This window comes from Heterobasidion irregulare, assembly GCF_000320585.1.
Source record: "Heterobasidion irregulare TC 32-1 unplaced genomic scaffold scaffold_09, whole genome shotgun sequence".
Classification (NCBI taxonomy): Eukaryota; Fungi; Basidiomycota; class Agaricomycetes; order Russulales; family Bondarzewiaceae; genus Heterobasidion; species Heterobasidion irregulare.
Window position 1 is genome coordinate 925226 of NW_009258205.1, and position 18359 is coordinate 943584.

Genomic DNA, 18359 nt, shown 5'->3' on the forward strand with positions numbered 1-18359 from the left:
CGGCCTTGTTAGCTAGTGCATAAATGGTGTCTCGAGTGTGATGTTCAATGAAGCAGCACAGCTTGAGGAGCTTCGGGCATCCAAAAATGTCCCTCGACTGCGCATCCATGGCATCCCCACCACGGGCGTCGCACCAGCATTAACCCGATGGCACCATTCAGCGTGGGTTTTTGTCTCACGAGACCTGTGCACGCGTACTAGCCTGGCGTAAGTGAGTTCCGTCGACTTTCGAGAAGAATAGACGGGACTCATACCTGGCAGATAGCCCACACGATCACATACCAGGTACATCAGGAGGCGATTCAAAAAAATTTTATTGACATAGTTGATAGCCTTCGTCGGGTCGATGGGCGTATGGATCAATGATACCAAAGGCTTTGTCTACAAGATCTTGCAACTTCGAGCCTTTGGCGAGAATATCCAGATCATCCCACGGGCCAGAAACTTACAAACTACTAATCTGCGACAGCGAGATACTAGATCATGTCATCCTGGCGTTGCGGTCTTATTTCTCCAAAAGGCTCTTGTACTCTGAAATGTGTGAGATTGGAAGCAAGTACAATATGCTCACCAACGGCGTCCTTTCCGGGCTCAAAATCGTGAAAGGGGCTGTTTGTTGACAATGGCCTACGCGGAATGCAATCAAACTATACCTAGACGTACCAACCGACCAGGAGCTTCCCATCCTTGCGGCCTGGTCAAGAGGCCAGTGGAAACTATGGGGCCGTCGCGCGTAGGACAGAACGGGAGCGCACAACGTCTCCCGCCGGTTTCAAAAGGCTGATACTGCAAAGTCGCAAGATGAATAGGACTCTGTCAGATATATGCGCTGGAATGCTGATGCGGCCGAGGCCCGAGGGCAAAGCAAAATGGTGAATTTTTCTCCTTGGGTGAAGATCCTGCGGAAAGTCCCCAGGAATTGCCTTAACATGTCACGCTTTCTATCACGAAAATTTGTGAACACGAAACATTGAAAGCAGACCAATTCAGCCTCATCCATAGTGACCGGGTAGGTCGCCATACAGTTTGTTTTCTGCGCGCTAAAAGTACCTTTCGGTAATCTCATTCGTTTTCCGGAGCGAAACGAACGGAGGAAGTGAGTCCCGCAGGTTCCTTGTTGGAAATCGATGGATCACCATATTATCACTCGCTCAGGCTCGTCAACAGGTTCGTAACTCGGTTTCTAAAATCTCACATCTCCCATAGATCGATTGCTGAGAACAACTCGACGACACAGCGCCTCGGGTACTGCCCTCTTCACGGGTCTGCGAGGACATCAATTCCCGGCTCCCCAGCCTCCCAAACGAACTGTGGTTGCAAAGTTTTGAGTGGGCGACGTTTGTACTAGACATCTTAGACCTGGACGTCCCTAATTCGTTCAGAACAGTATTCCTTGAGCTCGATTCATATTTGAGCTATCAATGGCTGTGTATCCGCCTATCTCTCGCCATCAAACTCAGCCTCGTTCGTGTCTGCGGACGTTGGCACGCTCTCGCCACACCGCTCCTATATCAAGTAGCCACTGTCTCAGATCGGAACCTGTGCACCCTACATCGTGCTTTGAAGCAAGCGACAGAAAGTTCGAATGGTGTTTTGTTAGGCTCTCTGGTGCGCTGTCTAGACGGTCGTCCCGTGTAAGACAACGGACTGCCCATGCTTGGCGAGGTTTTTGGATATCGCTTGCACATTCGCATACTCACTGCCGTGTCGATATACAACGACACGCAGCCCAGGGCGTCTTCGAAGTGATGGCTTCAAAATGCAGTCCGAAGTTGCAAAGGCTGGTTTCTGATGTGGAGAGTCCATTATTGGGCGACTTTCTTGAACGGCTGCCAAACCTGCGTACCTTGTGCCACCCGTATTTTTTCTCGCACGACCTACCGCCTCTCTCGAACCTGAGCTTCACGTCTTTGGACAACTGCCATGAGGTTTGCTCATCCATCTCCGGCAAAAATGCCACAACGTCGTACCCCGATCTCAGGCTTCTTCTTCTCCAGTGGGATGGGGACTCGTCGCTAGTACAGAGAGAGCATATGGCGTGCGCCTTGACGGCCGTGCATCTGGAAACAATGATCAACATCTCTGAACCAGTTTTCAAGGCCCTGGCGGAAGACTGTCCTCACCTCACTCACCTCATCTTTTACTATCATCCGAATGAGAAATGGATCGAAGGAGCTATCAATCCTGACGAAGATATCCAGGATGAAGTCCAGGAATCTGAGGACACTTCTGATGATAGCGACGATGATGAGCCTGGGGTCATTATAGATTTGCCTCGTCCCGCAGTCCCAAAGTACAGAGCCGGAGAGTTTCCTCTCATCACGCATCTGGCACTTTCCCCCCGATATGGCCAAACCCTCGGCCGCTATGCCGCATACGCCTTTTTCGCCTGGCTGGCTGCGCAAATGCCCCCCTCACCGCGGGTTATGCGATTTGTCGATTGTAACATGGTGGACAGATTCTGCAAGCGATACCCGCGGGACCTGGCGCGCGGGCTGGAGAAGCTCCCCGGTGTGCGGGTGGAGGATCACGAAGGGAACGACATCTGCTGCCTCTCCTCGCCACGTCACGTCGCCAGTTCTCTCGGTACACAAGCTTCTGAGTCAATATTTTCCGACGAGGCTCTCTTCGACTTCTGAACCTCAAATAAGAGGTGCAGACGCCAACGTACACAGAAGAAGTGGTCGATACTGCATCGAGCAATGTCGATATCATTCAAACCCATATGACCTTCTTTCATAAACAGCTTGAGGATGCCTACCATTGAATAAAAGCACGATGTCTACACTTGCAAGTGATCTCGGCCCGTCGACGCAGCAGTCACAACAAAACAAAAAAGAGCTGCCAGGAGCTGCCTTGCAACGACGACGGGCACAAGAAGGCAGGCACCGCGCAGCGTCCGAGACGGGACCACGCTCCACAGCGAGATCGCGAACGCCTAGGACAAATCCGCCCGCTGCCCAAGAGGTATCTTCCGGGCCTAACACCTACCCCCGGTATTTCGGAGGCACTTTGCTCTCCCGATTTTGGGAAGATGCCTCTTCCTAAGTTGGCCCAACCCCCGTCCGCAGAACACATCCCTAAGGGCAATCTAAGCCCATATTGGTAAATGTTAGGTACACTATACAAAATCAAATTTCGAGCAAAACAATTCTGCAGGTGACCCTAAACCCCCGCCACTGAGCACATACCCTAGCTCCGAGCGTCCAAAAGCCCCGCCAAAAAGTCGTACTTTGGGCCAGAATCTGCCGCTCAAACCTCCCAAATTAGAGAATAGGTGCACGATCCAGCTTACGGGCTTACAACGCTCATGAGGCCTGAGTGTCCAGTGGTCTCATTTCGGATGCTCCATTGAAGATGTACGCGTGGCCATGGCGCTGCGGAGACCTGGAAGGGTGTTAAGTTGTGAAGGCACTTACACACAACTGGCCGACACGTCCTCGTTTGTTGTATGCTTTACCGGCGCCCCCCTTATGATACTTATCCGACACTGGCCTTCGGCTGTGGGGGATACAAATACGTTGATATCCGTTATATATAAAAAGCCTTTATTGGAAATCATCGACTCGGCAGTTACATCGCCGCGAGGCGGGGCAGTAGGTGTCTCAAGTCGATCCCCTCGTGATCCTCTACCCGCACACCGGGGAGCGTCTCCAGCGCACGCGCCAAGTCCCGCGAATATTTCCTGCGCACGCCGTACACCATGTCCCGATCTAGGAGTTGCACGACCTGCAGCGAGGGGGCATTTGCGCCGCTAACCAAGCGAAAATTTCGGATGTGGAATGAAGGGCAAGTGTTTCGCCATATGGTGGGACAAGCGCTAGATGCGTGATGAGAGGAAACTCTCCAGCCTTGTACTTTGGAACAGCGGGAGGAGGCGAGTCTATGGGAGGAGGCGAGTCTGTAGCGATCCCGGGCTGGCCATCATCAGATGCATCGGAGGTGTCCTCGTGATAGCCAAATTCCTGGACTTCATTCTGAATGGGTTCGTCAGGTTCGTCAGGTTCGTCGTTCCATTTCTCAGTCGGGGGGAAATGAAACCCAAGGTGAGTGAGGTGAGGACAATTCTCTGCCAGGGCTTTGAACACTGGCTTGGAGATGTTGGTCGTGGCCTCCAGCTCGCTTTGACAGGAGTTCCAAGGCGCACGTCCGCATGCCATCGAAGAAATACATGCATGAGATTGGGATACGGCATTGTCGCATCTTCGCTAAAGTGGGCGGAGCAAACACTATGGCAGTTATCCGAAGCCATGGAGCGCAAGTTCGGGAGAGGCGGTAGGACGTACGGGCAAAAATCCGAGTGGTGCAGGGTACGCAGGTTTGGCAGCCGTTCGAGAAAGCCGCTGAATAAAGGACTGGACACATCGGCGACTAGCTCCTGCAACGTCGGACTGCATCTCGAAGCTGCGATTTCAAAGGCACCCTTGGCGTCGTTCTCGTATATCGACGCGGAAATGAGGATGCGAAGGTGCGAGATGTATCCGAAAATCTCGCCAAGCTCTGGCAGGTCAAATTCTCGCTCGAGACAAACGTCTAGACGGCGCACCAAAGAGCCTAGCATGATACCATTTGGGATTTCTGTCGCCTGCTTCAAAGTACGAAATAGGGAGTGCACGTTCTCATTCATGACAACGACTGCTTGGTACAGGAGCGGTGTAGCGAGAGCGTACCACCGCCTGCAGACGCAAACAAGGCTGGATTTGGTCTCGAGCGACATGTCGATATGATGCCATTCAAGGTTCAGATGATAATGGAGATCAGAGAATGCTGTTTCGAGCGAATTGGGGAAGCCCGGGTCGAACGTCGCCCACTCGAAAATTTGCAACCACAGCTCGTTTGGGAGGTCGTGGAGCCGGGAGCTACCTTCTTCACGGACTCGCGGAAAATGCACCGAGGGCGCTGCATGGACAAGTCGTTAACGTCAATGGATCTGTACAATATAAGAGCACCTGGGCCACACACCTGTCGACAGCAGCGAGTCCGAGCGAGTGATAATAGGGTGATTCATCGATGTATTGAAAGAGGCCTGCGGGGCCTGGTTGTTTGATTTGATTCTCTCTGAAAACTGTGAGCGAAAGCAGGCGCGATCGAATGGCAAGATCACTGAGAGCGTGCGTTCGCCGTTCAGCACGCAGAAAACACCGCCGTACGGCAATCTACCTAGACGACGTGGTCCTGATTTCAAGGTCCCGGTTGTGCGACACCTCTAGTAGTCGCTCTGAGGCGTGTAGCGGCCTGCCTGTGGGGGATATACAGAATATCGTATGTTGTGCTAGTCAAGTTGAATCGGATCGATCTGCTGCTATCAAGTTACTCGCAACTTTCCGGGAGATTTCGAAGTTCTCCGCACGAAAGCGTGAGGAATTGTTTACGGGCGTTTTGCTGACGTTTTGCTTCGCCCTATCAGAGTTTAGACGACATCAGCATCCCATGTAGAGTGATGCGCATTGCACATATCATGTTTCTTCGCACCAGTCCAAGGCGGTTGGTCGAAAAGCTGAAGGAAAACGGGGAGTGACACTCTCCCAGTGGGTCCGATAAACCTCTCCAGAGGTGCGGGTTGAGCGGATGCCACGTTGCCAACGGACCCAACACACTCCCAGCACCCAAAACTAAAACAAAAGCAAAAGAAGAAGAAGAAAAGAGCGGAACAGTCCAGGGGCTGCCCCGCAACCGCGACGGCGAATCGCCGAATACGCGCACGAGCAGGCAGGCTGCAGGCACCGCGCAGCGTCCGAGACGGGATCCACGCTCCACAACGCGATCGCGATCGCCCAGCCAAGGCAGGCCACACGCTGCCGCTATGGGGAGAGAGCCAGCTAGTAGGGCGCCTCCCGTCCCGAAAAAACAACAGAACAGGATAAATACCGCCGCGGCGTGCTGTACTCTAATACGGTAACAAATAACACAGTATCCAGCCCAAAAGGCAAGGCAAGGCAAGGGCAGGGTAACAAAAATACGCAAGGCAGGCCCCGAGGCCCCGGGGGCGGCGAGCACGAGCACGCGGAAGGTATAAGCATATAAGTAAGTAATGGGAGGGCGTGTTCGTGCAGTCAAGCGACGGGTGCGTGTGGGAGACGAGCGTACAGGGTTCTACGAATTGAAGCAGAGCCGCGGGGGCGCGAGGCGTGCATGTCCGGGGGGCGTTCGCACAGACAAAGAGACGAGGCGGGCGAGTAGGTAATAAGGAGACATAATCTGATCACAGAGCCCAATAGGTTACCGTACGGGTGGGTAACGAGGAATAGCAAAGACAGAGACAGAGACAGAGACAGAGACAGAGAGCGAACCGAGGAACCCAACACGAGGACGAAGGCGAAGACGCGGAGCCGCCAAGCGCACGAAACGAAGTGAGGAAGAAGAAGAGGAAAAGGAAAGGACCAGACATGAAAGAACGGGGGTGCGATGACGGCTCGCGGTCGTAAAGACAGAATGATCTGTAGGCGTGCAAATACATAGATAAGAGAAAACGACGGCCCCAAAAGATCCGCGGACAGAAGGAGAGCGCGGAATGGAAGGCGTCCGGGCGGTCAGCGCGTCCAGACAACATGTCGACGTCGAGAACCACACGCGGGGCGCCCGCCCAAAGCCCGCCGAAGCACGACGCACGACGCGATCCTCACCAGCCCCCAACCCCAGCCCCAAGCCCCAGCCCGAGCCCGATCGCCACGACCGCCCCAGCCCCAACCCCAACCCCAGCCGTCCCCGCACGCGTCCGCGGGCCCGCGCCCGACACGCCCGACGCGAGCTGCACGTACCCCGCCCCGCACGCCTGCGCCGCCACCTCCGCCGCGGCGTCGTACGTCGCCTGCAAGCCGGTCACGCCCCCGCGCCCCTCCGCGAACAGCGCCATCACCCGCTTCGTGCACACCGAGCACGACGGCGTCGTCCCCGCGGGCAGCGCCGAGCCCCACGCCAGCCCGTAGAAGTACAGGTCCGCAGGGCTCGCGGCCGCGGCGGCCTCGACGTAGCAGTACGCTCCCGTGCTGTTGTTCGCGAGGCACCCGACGTCGCGGTACAGCGCGTACGTCTGCAGGCCTGGGGAGTTCCGTCGGCGGCGTCGGTTTTGAGGGGTCGTGGCGGTGTCGCCGGATTCCCGTTGGGAAGGGTATTTTGGGAGCGACGGGGTGGGGCGGGGTTCGATCGACGATGGTTGATTTGTAGATGTGTTTCGGGGGTGGGGTGTTGTGATGGCGCGACGTGGGACGAACAGGTGGTTAGTCACGTACGAAGCGGCGGACACGATGTAAAACAGTGACAGGAAGAGAACTATGGACGCACCGGTCAAGGCCTGCAGCACCACTGTCTTCTTGTTGTCGATTTCGGCCTGACACTGATTCGGGAGCTCCGACGCGTACATGGCCATGGTGGCCGCGCACTGGTCCGCATCGACGGGCGTGTTGCACGTCCCCCAGACGTCGATGTTCAGAGCCGTGATGTTATTCTGGGCCTGCTTCAGGAACAGATCGATGAGCAGTTCTTCGTCATGGTCGTCGCATCGCCAGAAAGCTTTGCCGCGCGGCACGCCGGGTGGAGAACAAGGAACATGTCTTGAATACACACCTTGATAAACGCGCTCGAGGTCTCCATCAGCAGCGAGAACGGGCGGCACGGCCGGAACTGCGGGTCGAGGGTCATGTTGACGACGAACTGCATGCACCCGACGGTCAAAAAGCCTTCGGTGCTCATCGAATCGAACGGCTGAGGAAACGGCGTCGGGAGCACCGGGGCCGTCGATGGGATCGTCGGGATCCCGGAAGCTGCGACAGGCGTTCCCGAAGACGACGATGAGGCCGCCACAGAAGAGGCGGTCCCGGACGCGGACGTGGAAGAGGCCGAGATGGATAGGCTGGACGGGAACGAGATGGTGCCGGCGGCGGTCGAGACGACCTCGGAGGCGGCTGCGTCCTGCCGGCGAACGTGGGCGGGGTGGGTCCCCCAGCCTGCGAGGTCGGACCACGCGAGGTGCGGGTCTGGGGAGGCGGAGGAGAGCAGGTCGAGCACGCGCGGGTGGGCGGTGTAGTGTGTCGTGATCGTGATGAGGATGAGGACGAGGGGCACGAGGAGCATGGAGAGGCGCGTGCGCCGCGCGATGCGCTGCTTGCGCTCGTGCGCGGTGGGGGCGTCCGTGCTGTGTGTGTGCGTCACGTGCGGGCGTAGCTTTGACGGGGAGGGCGAGGGCGAGCGGGACGGGGATGGAGACGAAGATGTGGAGGAGGGCGCTGCGAGTCTTGATGGTGGGGTGGGTGTCGTTGCTCGAGACGAGGGCGTGGGCGAGGGCGTGGGCGAAGGCGTGTCTCGAGATCTTTTGGGTGGCGCAAGGGGAGAGTCCGGTGGGGTGAACATAGCGGTCTCTAGATGTGCAGCCTCTTTCCTACTCGAGAGGGGCTTGTTTTGATGGCAGATGGACAGTGCGGCGGATGATTGCACAGGCCTGATGCAAAAAGAGCGTGAGGGAACAAACGAATGTCAGATCGAACGGAAATATTGCCGCTCGTGATGATGGGGCGGACGCTGGCAGTCTGTCTGCGGAGGCCACGATGGCGACGAGGGTGGGAAGCGCTGAGCGACTGCGATTTGGCGGTGAAATTCGCGGGAGGAACGCACCTGGAGGAGGACAGGACGAGACCTGGTGGGAAGAGGAGGGGGAGGGGGCGGGGATATTTCTGGAGGGTCTGGGGCCAGAGAAGAGGCGCACCGGACGCAAAGGGACACCACGACTTTCGAGTCGGGAGGGTCTGGACTCGGCAGCCCTGGCTGCAAGAATCAGCGAATCAGCAGTAGTCAGGTTCCGTTCCGTAACAGCGTCCCGTCCAATCGGCAGCCCCTCGAACGGCGCCCAACGACGACCCGAGTGCTGTGCTCGCCGCGCGAGGGCGCTCGTGTGCCCCTGCGCGCTGCGTCGAGCCTGCACGCCAGGAGAGACGAGCAGCGAGCTCGATCGTAGTCGTTGGGGGCGCTGGCTGGCAGTTGGCTGGCGTGTTCCCAGTGCCTGGACAGGAACGTCGCGAAGCTATATTGGGATAGTCCGCATCCGGCCCTGTCCGTTCCCAGAACTCCGTGTCGTTCCCAGCGCTCAGCGGCTCATCCCTGCCGAGTCACCCGCGCGCTCTCTCGCGCTCTCTCCTCCTGCACCCTCCCGCAGCCTCTCGTGCCCTCTTGCTGTGATCAATGCTCACAGCACAACATCTCCATCTCCGAAACATCTGATGACTGGGTGTGCCTAGGTGCTGCGAAACAACCCGATCGCGCATGCTGTACACGCCTCAGACTGATCCCCAGCCCAATGACGTCGACGCGACAGTCCTCGCATCAACATTGCAACATTGCACTCCGGCACGGGCTGGCAGCTGGCACGCTGGCGCTGCTTCGGTGGATCGTCAATTTGCAAAGCGTTGCCCAGAGCAGAAGAGAGTAGACCGCAAGCCGTCGCACTGCCGTGGCTGGCCACCATACACGGGAGATCACAGTCGCTCTGTGCATCTGCAGACCACCGCCAGGCAGACAGCCGTCCCATCTGAACATCGTGACGGTGTTCTCACCTGATCCCATCCCAAACATTTGATTGATCGACCGTACATGGCCTCGCATCTATCAAAACTTCTCTGCGCCTTTCTTACCAGAGCGAATGTCCCATCAACGAGCATGCGTGAATGCTTTGCGGAACAGCTCCAGCGCGTTGATCGGCCAGCGAGGGCCATCGCGGTGCGTCGCGCGAGCAAGAGGAGCATACCATCGAAGAGTAACAGAGAGAGAGTTGGCAAGAAACTGCGCAGAGCGCATACAACACCCTACTATCGACCCCACACTGGCCACGTGTGATGACGTCCGAGATCGTACTCTCCTCGATGACGAAAGCTACATGATATGGCCACGCCCAGCCATGCCCTCGTGAACCTGCGATGCATCACACCAGAGACATCAGGCATTCTCAGTCACGCTGGCATCTGCCTGATCGATTACTATGTTCGGGGCTTTGGGCAGCAATTCAGCAGTACTTCAGCTCGCTTCGACAGGTGAAAGCATCTATTAAGTTACTAGCGCGCAGTGAAGCTGAAACGCTCATGGCTGAGCTTTCGGGTCGCAGCCTTTACTCTTCCCCGAACATACATGGACGCAACGCCATTGGGTTGAACGATCTCTCAGCAGTCTCAACAAGGTCCCCCGCTTCAGACGTGTGTGTGAGGCTGGCTCACCATAAGGGTTTCTCGAGTTTCTCTCTAGCCGCCTCGATGTGCCTCCCGAAATATGATGGCGCACCCGAGCGCACTTATTGCCTTGCGTGTCACCTGCTACGCGAAGTTGCAAGAACCTCAGCCCCGGCTATCAGCTTCTGGCCAGGTCAGGCCAGCGTGTATGGCAGGCTATCGGCAGCCCTGGGCGTCGATGCAGCTCGTGAATCAGTCCTATATTACTCGACTCAAGGCATCGCGAGACGAGGTACAAGCACGGGATTGGTCAGTCCGCACGCCGGTGGGCCTTGGGCATTGAGCCCCGGCGCCCTCGACATAAGCAGCAGCACTATCATGGACACCAACCTATTATCCGCACACACAAAAAAATAGACATTAGCACAGAGTCGACCATCTCGCAGCGTTGGAGCCGCCGGCGTGCGGACAGAAACGCGGGTGGAGGGAGAGGGAGAGGAGACCATTCACAGCGCCTGCAAGACCTTTATCCTGACCTTGCTCGCAGTCGCGCCCGTCGTGGACACTAGGATCTCACAGAGTCGTCTGAAGGCTGCCTCCTACCACGAATATTGAAGAAACTGTGAGTATGCATGCTTGCGCGATTGAGGACGCGAAAACGAACGGCGGTCACGGATTTCTCCGAAGATCGAAGCTGACTGACGTATACGTAGTTCTCTGATCGATTGATCGATTCCAAACTTACTCGTGTCTACAACCTCTTGCCACTGCCGTTTGGTCAACATTGACATTGGTCGTTCACGGAGACTTCCAAGTTAAAGAGTGGAACTAGCTATTAAATTGAGACTTAAACTGACACCGCATCGTCCCTCATCCATATTGACCATAAAGATCACCGTGCGTTTTTTGGCCGCGACTTATTGGTGTGGCGCTTTCAGAGCTGACTTTGCTCTCGCGGGACTTAGTGAAGTGAAACAAACTGTAGTACTGATCCCGCGTCAAGAATTGATGGATCGCCACGTCCCTCTCAGGGGACTAGCAGGTGTGTGGTCTCTCTTCCTGCATGGATCAATTGACGAGAACGACTCGATCGCACAGCGCCTTGGGTGCATTTTCCACGCGTCCGCGAAGAGACCGACCCCCGGCTGCCCGACCTCCCCAACGAGATGTGGTTGCAGATCTTCGGGTGGGCGACGTCCGTCCCAGGTATCCTGGACCCAGATTTCCACGACTCATTCGAGACAGGATTGCCCGTGTACCAGCTCTATGGCTCTTTCTCAGACGAGCAGCGTGAGATTCGCCGATCTCTAGTCACGAAATTGAGCCTCGTCCGTGTGTGCAGACGATGGCGCGCTCTCGCCACGCCGCTCCTGTACCAAGCCATCTTGGTCTCGAATGGGAACATGGGCGCCCTGCACCGTGCTTTGAAGCACGCGGCACAAGGTGCGGGCGATTTCTCGCTGGGCTCCCTGGTGCGCCGCGTGGACATAGTCTCTGCCGATGAGCACAGGATGCCCATGCTCGGCGAGGTATTTGGTTATCTCTCGCAGATCCGTATCATCATTGCCACCTCGCGGATACGCCGTGCCACGATGCCCGAGAGCATCTTCGAGAGCATCGGTCCGAGCTGCAGTCCGACGCTGCAAAAGCTGATCGCGGACGTGAAGCACCCGTCGTGGAGGGCCTTCCTCGGACGGCTGCCGAACCTGCGCACCCTGTTGCGCGTGCAGCGGGGGTTCTGCCCGCACGACCTGCCGCTTCTCCCGGACCTGCGCTTCACGGCCCTGGACAGCTGGCACGCCGAGTGCTCCCCCGACTGCGGCAAAAATGCAGCGATCCCGTTCCCGAATCTCGAGCACGTTCTCCTTCGGTGGTACGAGGAATCGCTACAGCGCCGGGAAGAGCGCCGCGCGTGCATCTCGGGGTTCCTGTCCAAGCGGGCCCTGGCACTCACGACCGTGCATCTGGAGACGCTGGTCAACGTCTCTGAGCCGATGTTCAAGGTGCTCGCGGAAAACTGTCCCCGCCTTACTCATATCGTCTTTTACTATCTTCCGCATGAGACCTGGTCCGAGAGAAGTGCCCCGTATCCCGAAGAGGAAGGCGATGAATCCGTTACCGATGATGGCGAATCTGACTACCCTTCAGATGGGGTTGACGACGAGGACGACGAGGACGACAATGAAGTCAACGAAGACGACGGCGACGACGACAACGACAACGACAGCGACGGCGACGACAACGACGACAACGACGACGACAACGAAAACAACGACGACGACGACGACGACGACAACGACGACAACGACGACAACGACGACAACGACGACAGTGACAATGACGACGGGATTGTGTATCAAGAGCATGCGCATGTGCATATGCATGTACATGAGCACGAGCATGCGCATGTGCATATGCACATGCATGAGCATGATAATCCTGGTGACGATGGGGAGGTTGAATATGACCCAGACACTCCCCCCATTGTCCCAAAGTACAGAAACGGATATTTTCCTCTCATCACGCATCTGGCGCTTTTCCCTCGAGACGGGCAGGCAATCGATCCCCATTCCGCTTCTGCCATGTTCGTCTGGTTGGCGGCGCAGATGCCCCCTTCTCTGCAGGTCGTGCGATTCCTGAGTCGGAGGGTGGTGAGGGATTTTCGCTGGCGGTTTCCGCAGGCACTGGCACTCGGGCTGGAGATGCTCCCCGGTGTGCGAGTGGAGGATCACGAGGGAAATGATATGCGGGCCTATACAGAGCCGGCAATATAACCAGGGACAGCAGGTGTACATGTCACTTGAGGTCGACTCACGCAGGATTCACGGAGGTAATATCAAACTATTGCAATCTTTACCGGTCAGCCCGCATCGTATCAGCAGAACTACATTGCCTATAGCTGCCTTGTCTTTGAGATTTCACTTGGAACTCTTTATTACCTATAATCAAATCTGTCTTGTCATAGATAGAAGTTGAGTCATAGAATACCTATATACTGATGGTGCGCCCTACCTCGTCCACCAGAGGATCCATTGACAAGTCGACCGAGCCTGAACGAGCCCGGAGAGCTCCAACGAATCGGAACCGGGCATTGTGCCACGTGCTCGGACGGCTTGCGTTCTTCGCTGTGAGAGCCTCTCGGTCCCACACTCGGCAGTCATCGACGATGGCCATGCAGGCCATAAAACGCTTTCGTATGCGCGAAATCGCAGCTCTCCCCAGACTTGGCCCACAAATTGCTGCAGCATCCGCAGCAGTAGCAGCCGCCGCCGCTCGCCCCACCACTAGCACCAGCGCCAACGCACAATCGTCCCCTCCGACTCCCTCTGCGCTCTCCACACCGCTACCACGCCCCACCGCCCCGAAAACGCCTCACGCAGCGCCCAAATCCGTGCCATCGTCATCGACCAAGCCCGCATCGAAGCAAGACGCGAGCGCGAGGCTGCAGCTCCTGAACCCCTTCGTCCCGCACAAGAACCCCGAGACGGGCCGCTGGGCGCCGCCAAAGTACTCGCTGCGCCGCCAGGCGGACCTCGTCAAGGCCGCGCGCAAGGCGGGCATCGAAGGGCTCCTCCCGCCCGGGCCCAAGACGCGCTTGGGCGAGCCCGCGCCCGCGGTCGTTTCAGATGTGCAGGCCAAGGCGCAGGAGGCGGTTGCGGAGGAGGCGCCGTGGACGCGCCCCGTGCACTGGGTGGGCGTCGTGCGCGAGAAGAAGGACGTCGGCTGGAAAGTGCGCATGTACGCGGGCAGGAAGCGCATGTTCAAGGGCCACAAGTGGGAGCGCGTGCGCCAGGACAGGCGGCGCAAGATGCGGACGCTCATGCGCGATATGGGCGCGCGCGTCAAGCGGTACAAGTCGGTGCGTGCGCTCTCGCTGTTTTTCTCCTCCGCCCTTTTTTGCTGTCTTCGTAAGGGCCGCCACGGTTTTCGTCGCCGTTTTGTGTATCTTTTGTCCTTTTTGTCCTTCCTTTGCTTTGCGGCTCAGATGCTCACGCGGTCCCTCTCTCCCTGCGCTTCAGTACCGCGCCGTCAGGAGCCCGAAGCCGCTCTGGTACCTCTCGGGCACGCGCTCCAAGCGCGCCCAACGCCTACCATTCTGATCGCGCTCCCAACCCTTTCGTCGTCTGTGCCCTCGTCGCACCCGCGTGCCGCAGTAGCAGTAGACAAGCCAATCGCGTCACGGATATCATATTTGTTCTCTGTCGCCCCAGGTAAATCTCAGTGCTGTTTTTCCGGGGGGATGTCCAGGCGTCCTCGTTCCCTCTTTCCATTTTTGGCTCGCGAGCTTGGCGTGGATGAAAGTGCGAGCGTGATGCGCTCGCTTGCCTTCAAAGCGTGCCTGTGGGGGGCTCAAGCGTGTCAGTGTATGCTAAACTGCATCTTGCTTGCCGTTGTGTGAAGACTCTGGGCCGCCTTGGTCATTCTATACACGCTGTGTCCCACACTGAGTCTCGCAGATTTTTTTTTACCGGTAATATCCCTTCTTTCAGACTTGGCTGTCTGATAAGCCGACAAGGAGTATCCCGAAGTCTGCCAGAAGACGTTCTCGTAAGGAATAAATACTCTGACATCCAGTTTGCAAGCCAGAATGCATATGTGCTCCAAAGACCAAATGAATATATGTATGATGGTTCTAGCGATGTGTGCGTGTAGCGAGCACGACAGTCCGTAAACAAAGCTTATAGGACCGCCGGCGGGCGCAGGTCAAAAAAGATAATTATATATATACTCGTAGCTCCGCAGGGCGACGCCGCGAGAGGTACTGGTGTAATGTAACCGTCGCACCGGCGCCAGCGCATCTAGTAGTCGTAAGGTCAGAGTAGGTGGGGTGCGCCAGTCGGGTCGAACGCGGGGGTTGTGAGGCGGTCGAAGCGCGCGCCGGGATGCTCTGGGCAGGGCGTTCCCCCCTCGCGCTGCTGGCGGGAGGAAGATCGCGTTCATGCTCTTCGCGAGAGCTCTTCTTTGACGGCGCGCACGACCGCCGCGGCATCTATGTGCACCTCCTGTGGACCTGAGGGCCGCGATACCAACGGGAGGGACTCGCCGGTGTATTTTCTACATCGAAAAAAAGCACGTAAGGTCATGGATGGGAGGCGAGGCGGGGTGAATGAACACGTACTGCTCGCCTTGCCACGCGATGTACCGGATGCCCATGGAGCGTATGACGAGTTCCCAGTCGCGCGTGAACACGCCCGAGGGGAAAAATTCCATGAGGGTCGTCTGCGGCTGGCGCTTCATGAAGACGCTGTCCGAGAGGTGCTCTCCAAACGCGCCGATGACGATCTGCACCGGGACGAAGGGAGGACGCTGAGTTTCAGAGCTAGCAGGGTGTATGCGGAACGACAACAACAACGCACCGTAGACCGCACGACCGCCTTCATTCTCTGCGCCCACGTCGACGACTCGTCGATCACGTTGACTTTGTAACCGCTCTTCTGCAAGTTCTTCAGCTGCTCCAACAAGGCCTTGTGGTCCTCCGCCCTCAACCGCGCGCCGGAGCCCGCGTATCCCTGCCTGACCAGATACGTCACCTCTTTCTTCCCATCGCCCTTTCCCTCTCCCTCACCGAAGTACCTCGCTAGATTGCGCTGTATGCCGTCGAACCAGTCCCGAGGCGCGTTCAACGTGAAGGGGCCCGACCACAAGTCTGCGGTGCTTCCGTACCTCGCTGCGGCGGCCCGGTCGGCGATGACGACGCGGTCCAGGAGCATAGGAATGTCGAGACCACTAAAGTCTGCAAAATCCTCGGAGAAGAGCGCGCCGGACAGGGTCGGGTAGGCTGCTTTGAGTGTATAGGGGTGGATGCCTGTGTTGGAGCGTTTGCGAATCACAGCGTCGTCATCGGGGTCCGGAGCTGGATCGGAGAAGGTGGAGATTGTGGGGAAAAAGAGGCGATGAGGCGGCGTTGAGTTGTGCGAGGGGACGGTGCTGTAGAGTCGGTGCAACGAAAGGAGTGTGTATGCATCGCTCGCTGAAGAGGCGTCGTATGACATGTATGTCACTCCATGAATTCTGCAGACGCGTGAGCTCGAGAGTCATTCAATGTCCGGAGAGAACGCATACCTTCCGCCGTAAGGCCCTAATCTCGAAGCCGCGTCTCTGTGCGATAAGACCTGCCAGTCGACTTCTTGTGGCGGTTGGTTCCGATCAGTCGAAGATGAGCCAATGGCGTCGGTGTCAGGCATCGACGAAGGGTCGTCCGTCACGATAATCATCGTCCCGTTGAACATGAAGACGTGATCCAGCACCGTGAAGCCTGCAGGAAATTGTTGGTCGCGCCGGATAAACAGTACTTACGACCTGGACTGACCTGGCACATGCGATACCAAAGATGATTTCGGCGTGTCCTCCCCCCATCTCACAAACCCATCGTTCACGTTGATCGTCCCGAGCCCCTCTGCCTGGCTGTACACGCCCTCGCGAACGCCCTGCAACCACATTGCATTCTTACCTGGCACGCCCTCCCCCCGCACATACGCGTCCTCGTCTTTCCCCTTCGCGCTCCCACTCGATGCGATAATCCGACTTTCTTCCGAGGCCTTCACGCCTGCGACCTTCCCCTCCTCCCAATCCCACTCGCCGAAAATCTCGTTCTCCAGCGCATCTCTGTACCCTTCCGGTCGCCTTCCGTCCGGGCCGATGGACGGTACCTCGGAGCCGCCGATGTGGAACCCGAATAGCGAAGCTGGAGAGGCTGAAGAGCGGGAGCGAGAAGAGAGGAGGTGGAGCGAGGCGTCAAAGTTATACGCGAGGACGAAGACGCAGAGGCAGAAGAGGAGCAGGGTGAGCTCGCGGCGCGTCGGTGGGGACGTCCAGTGTGTCCCGCTCATGACAGCGAGGTGTCCGCGGGCGAGAGGCTGCTGCGCTGTTGCGGGTTGAGGAAAACGGATTGCCTCCCAACGTGATCAGACGGTTGCGCCGCTCGTACAGCAGACGGTCGTTAGATGAGGTAAGAAGACGAGGGTCCGGAAGGCTATTTGGTCGCGAGGACTACAGAACGTCACGTTCTAACGACGAAAGGCTGAGCACTGGAGTGTAGGATGTGCTGGACGAGGGAGAGGATAGTTTATCTGTGAGAGGTGCGGAGGATGGGAGGTGTTCGCGACGTTCGTGTCGGATATCGGAGTCGGTCCCCCTTTTGACCTTGTCAAGGACAGCCTGCAAGTACAACCTGCTGCTGACATAATGGAGAAAATGCAACTTTTGATTCTACGTCATCGTATCCCCACGCTCGGGTGAAAAAACAATAATATACATTTGGTGCAACGCTATTCAAACGCTGGTCGTACAAGTTACACTTAGGGTTATCTTAGGTGCGCATGATCGAGTCCATATCATCTTTGCTCATATCCTTCATCGCGGGAGACGTAGTGGGGGCATTCTGCAGTTGGCAAACATGTCAAATTCAAGCAGTGCATGGAATGGACGAGCACACTTCGAAGGGGTTGCCGGCCTTCTGTTTGGACGAACGCTGAGCCGATTTGACGGCTTCAGGGTCTATGTTGCGGACGGCATCGGAGGAGGTTGGGGCTGTCTGTATAGAAGAATTTGATATGAAGATAACTAGAGGTCTATGGAAGGCTGCGTACCTCCATGAGGGCTGTTGGCCGCGACTGGGCGGGCAACACATCTCGAGGCAAATTGCGTACAGCAGCAGATGCCGTTGGCGCAGCCTGTAAGAACAAAGAATGAGCGAATGGACTACCCGGTAGAATGTGGATGGAACGGCTACCATTGTTGGATGGGGGGCAGCTTCGGTGTCCTCAAAATATTCTGATCATCGTAAAGAATCAGATCACGTAGCGCACTGCATGCAGCAAGCTAGCAAGAAAAAATTGATACGAACGTGCGCGTTGTTGGCTGTCTGGTACTCCTCCCGCATTGCCGCCTCGGATAGAGGATGCGCCCATGGGCTCGCAGTCCTGCATAGCGGGTGACTGTGTGCCAGAAATTCCGGTTGGGGACATCTTGAAGTTTAAGAATATGCGAAGATTGGTGTCGTGGAGATTATGGTGCGGGAATAGGGGCTCTGGGAGTCGTCTTTAAATCGCAAGGTGCTGTGGGGCATATCCTCAGTGTCGACGTCATGGCCTGTCATGACCCCTGCTCAGTGGGCGCGAGTAGGCGCGAGTGTGGATAGGGGATATTTCACCGCACATTGCCCCCAAATATCCCCAGGGGATATTCGGGGTATATTAGCAATATACCTGG

At 57.0% G+C, this 18359-nt stretch overlaps 7 protein-coding genes across 7 annotated transcripts; 3 read left to right on the forward strand and 4 right to left on the reverse strand.

Annotated features, from left to right (window-relative positions):
* Positions 1-1421: 1421 nt before the first annotated feature.
* HETIRDRAFT_325700 (uncharacterized protein) lies at positions 1422-2639 on the forward strand (the record flags this gene model as incomplete). The annotated part of the gene is made up of 1 exon (XM_009551747.1): positions 1422-2639. One exon carries the CDS (start codon positions 1422-1424, stop codon positions 2637-2639), a length of 1218 nt encoding a protein of 405 aa, XP_009550042.1.
* A 934-nt stretch (positions 2640-3573) lies between these two features.
* HETIRDRAFT_454097 (uncharacterized protein) lies at positions 3574-5008 on the reverse strand (the record flags this gene model as incomplete). Its single annotated transcript, XM_009551748.1, has 4 exons — positions 3574-3754; positions 3844-4122; positions 4191-4899; positions 4963-5008. The coding sequence occupies 4 exons, from the start codon at positions 5006-5008 to the stop codon at positions 3574-3576; spliced, it is 1215 nt and encodes a 404-aa protein (XP_009550043.1).
* A 1611-nt stretch (positions 5009-6619) lies between these two features.
* On the reverse strand, positions 6620-8346 carry HETIRDRAFT_325408 (uncharacterized protein; the record flags this gene model as incomplete). The annotated part of the gene is made up of 3 exons (XM_009551749.1): positions 6620-7038; positions 7282-7450; positions 7564-8346. 3 exons carry the CDS (start codon positions 8344-8346, stop codon positions 6620-6622), a joined length of 1371 nt encoding a protein of 456 aa, XP_009550044.1.
* A 3302-nt stretch (positions 8347-11648) lies between these two features.
* HETIRDRAFT_441490 (uncharacterized protein) lies at positions 11649-13115 on the forward strand. Its single transcript, XM_009551750.1, has one exon. The coding sequence runs from the start codon at positions 11660-11662 to the stop codon at positions 12920-12922; it is 1263 nt and encodes a 420-aa protein (XP_009550045.1). The 5' UTR covers positions 11649-11659; the 3' UTR covers positions 12923-13115.
* A 199-nt stretch (positions 13116-13314) lies between these two features.
* HETIRDRAFT_454100 (uncharacterized protein) lies at positions 13315-14248 on the forward strand (the record flags this gene model as incomplete). Its single annotated transcript, XM_009551751.1, has 2 exons — positions 13315-14007; positions 14168-14248. The coding sequence occupies 2 exons, from the start codon at positions 13315-13317 to the stop codon at positions 14246-14248; spliced, it is 774 nt and encodes a 257-aa protein (XP_009550046.1).
* Positions 14249-14754: 506 nt separating this feature from the next.
* HETIRDRAFT_388130 (uncharacterized protein) lies at positions 14755-17232 on the reverse strand. The gene is made up of 5 exons (XM_009551752.1): positions 16459-17232; positions 16212-16404; positions 15506-16160; positions 15268-15431; positions 14755-15203 (listed from the first exon to the last, which is right to left on the reverse strand). The coding sequence occupies exons 1-5, from the start codon at positions 16976-16978 to the stop codon at positions 15086-15088; spliced, it is 1650 nt and encodes a 549-aa protein (XP_009550047.1). The 5' UTR covers positions 16979-17232; the 3' UTR covers positions 14755-15085.
* Positions 17233-17457: 225 nt separating this feature from the next.
* On the reverse strand, positions 17458-18115 carry HETIRDRAFT_454102 (uncharacterized protein; the record flags this gene model as incomplete). Its single annotated transcript, XM_009551753.1, has 5 exons — positions 17458-17529; positions 17584-17682; positions 17738-17821; positions 17881-17921; positions 17995-18115. The coding sequence occupies 5 exons, from the start codon at positions 18113-18115 to the stop codon at positions 17458-17460; spliced, it is 417 nt and encodes a 138-aa protein (XP_009550048.1).
* Between the last annotated feature and the right edge of the window lie 244 nt (positions 18116-18359).

Coding starts and splice junctions, on each gene's coding strand:
- HETIRDRAFT_441490 (XM_009551750.1), top strand. CDS start 11,660: ATGCCCATGCTCGGCGAGGTATTTGGTTATCTCTCGCAGATCCGTATC.
- HETIRDRAFT_388130 (XM_009551752.1), bottom strand. CDS start 16,978: ATGAGCGGGACACACTGGACGTCCCCACCGACGCGCCGCGAGCTCACC. Junction 16,405..16,458: donor TTTGGTATCGCATGTGCCAG/GTCAGTCCAGGT, acceptor AATTTCCTGCAG/GCTTCACGGTGCTGGATCAC. Junction 15,432..15,505: donor AGGCGGTCGTGCGGTCTACG/GTGCGTTGTTGT, acceptor GTCCCGGTGCAG/ATCGTCATCGGCGCGTTTGG.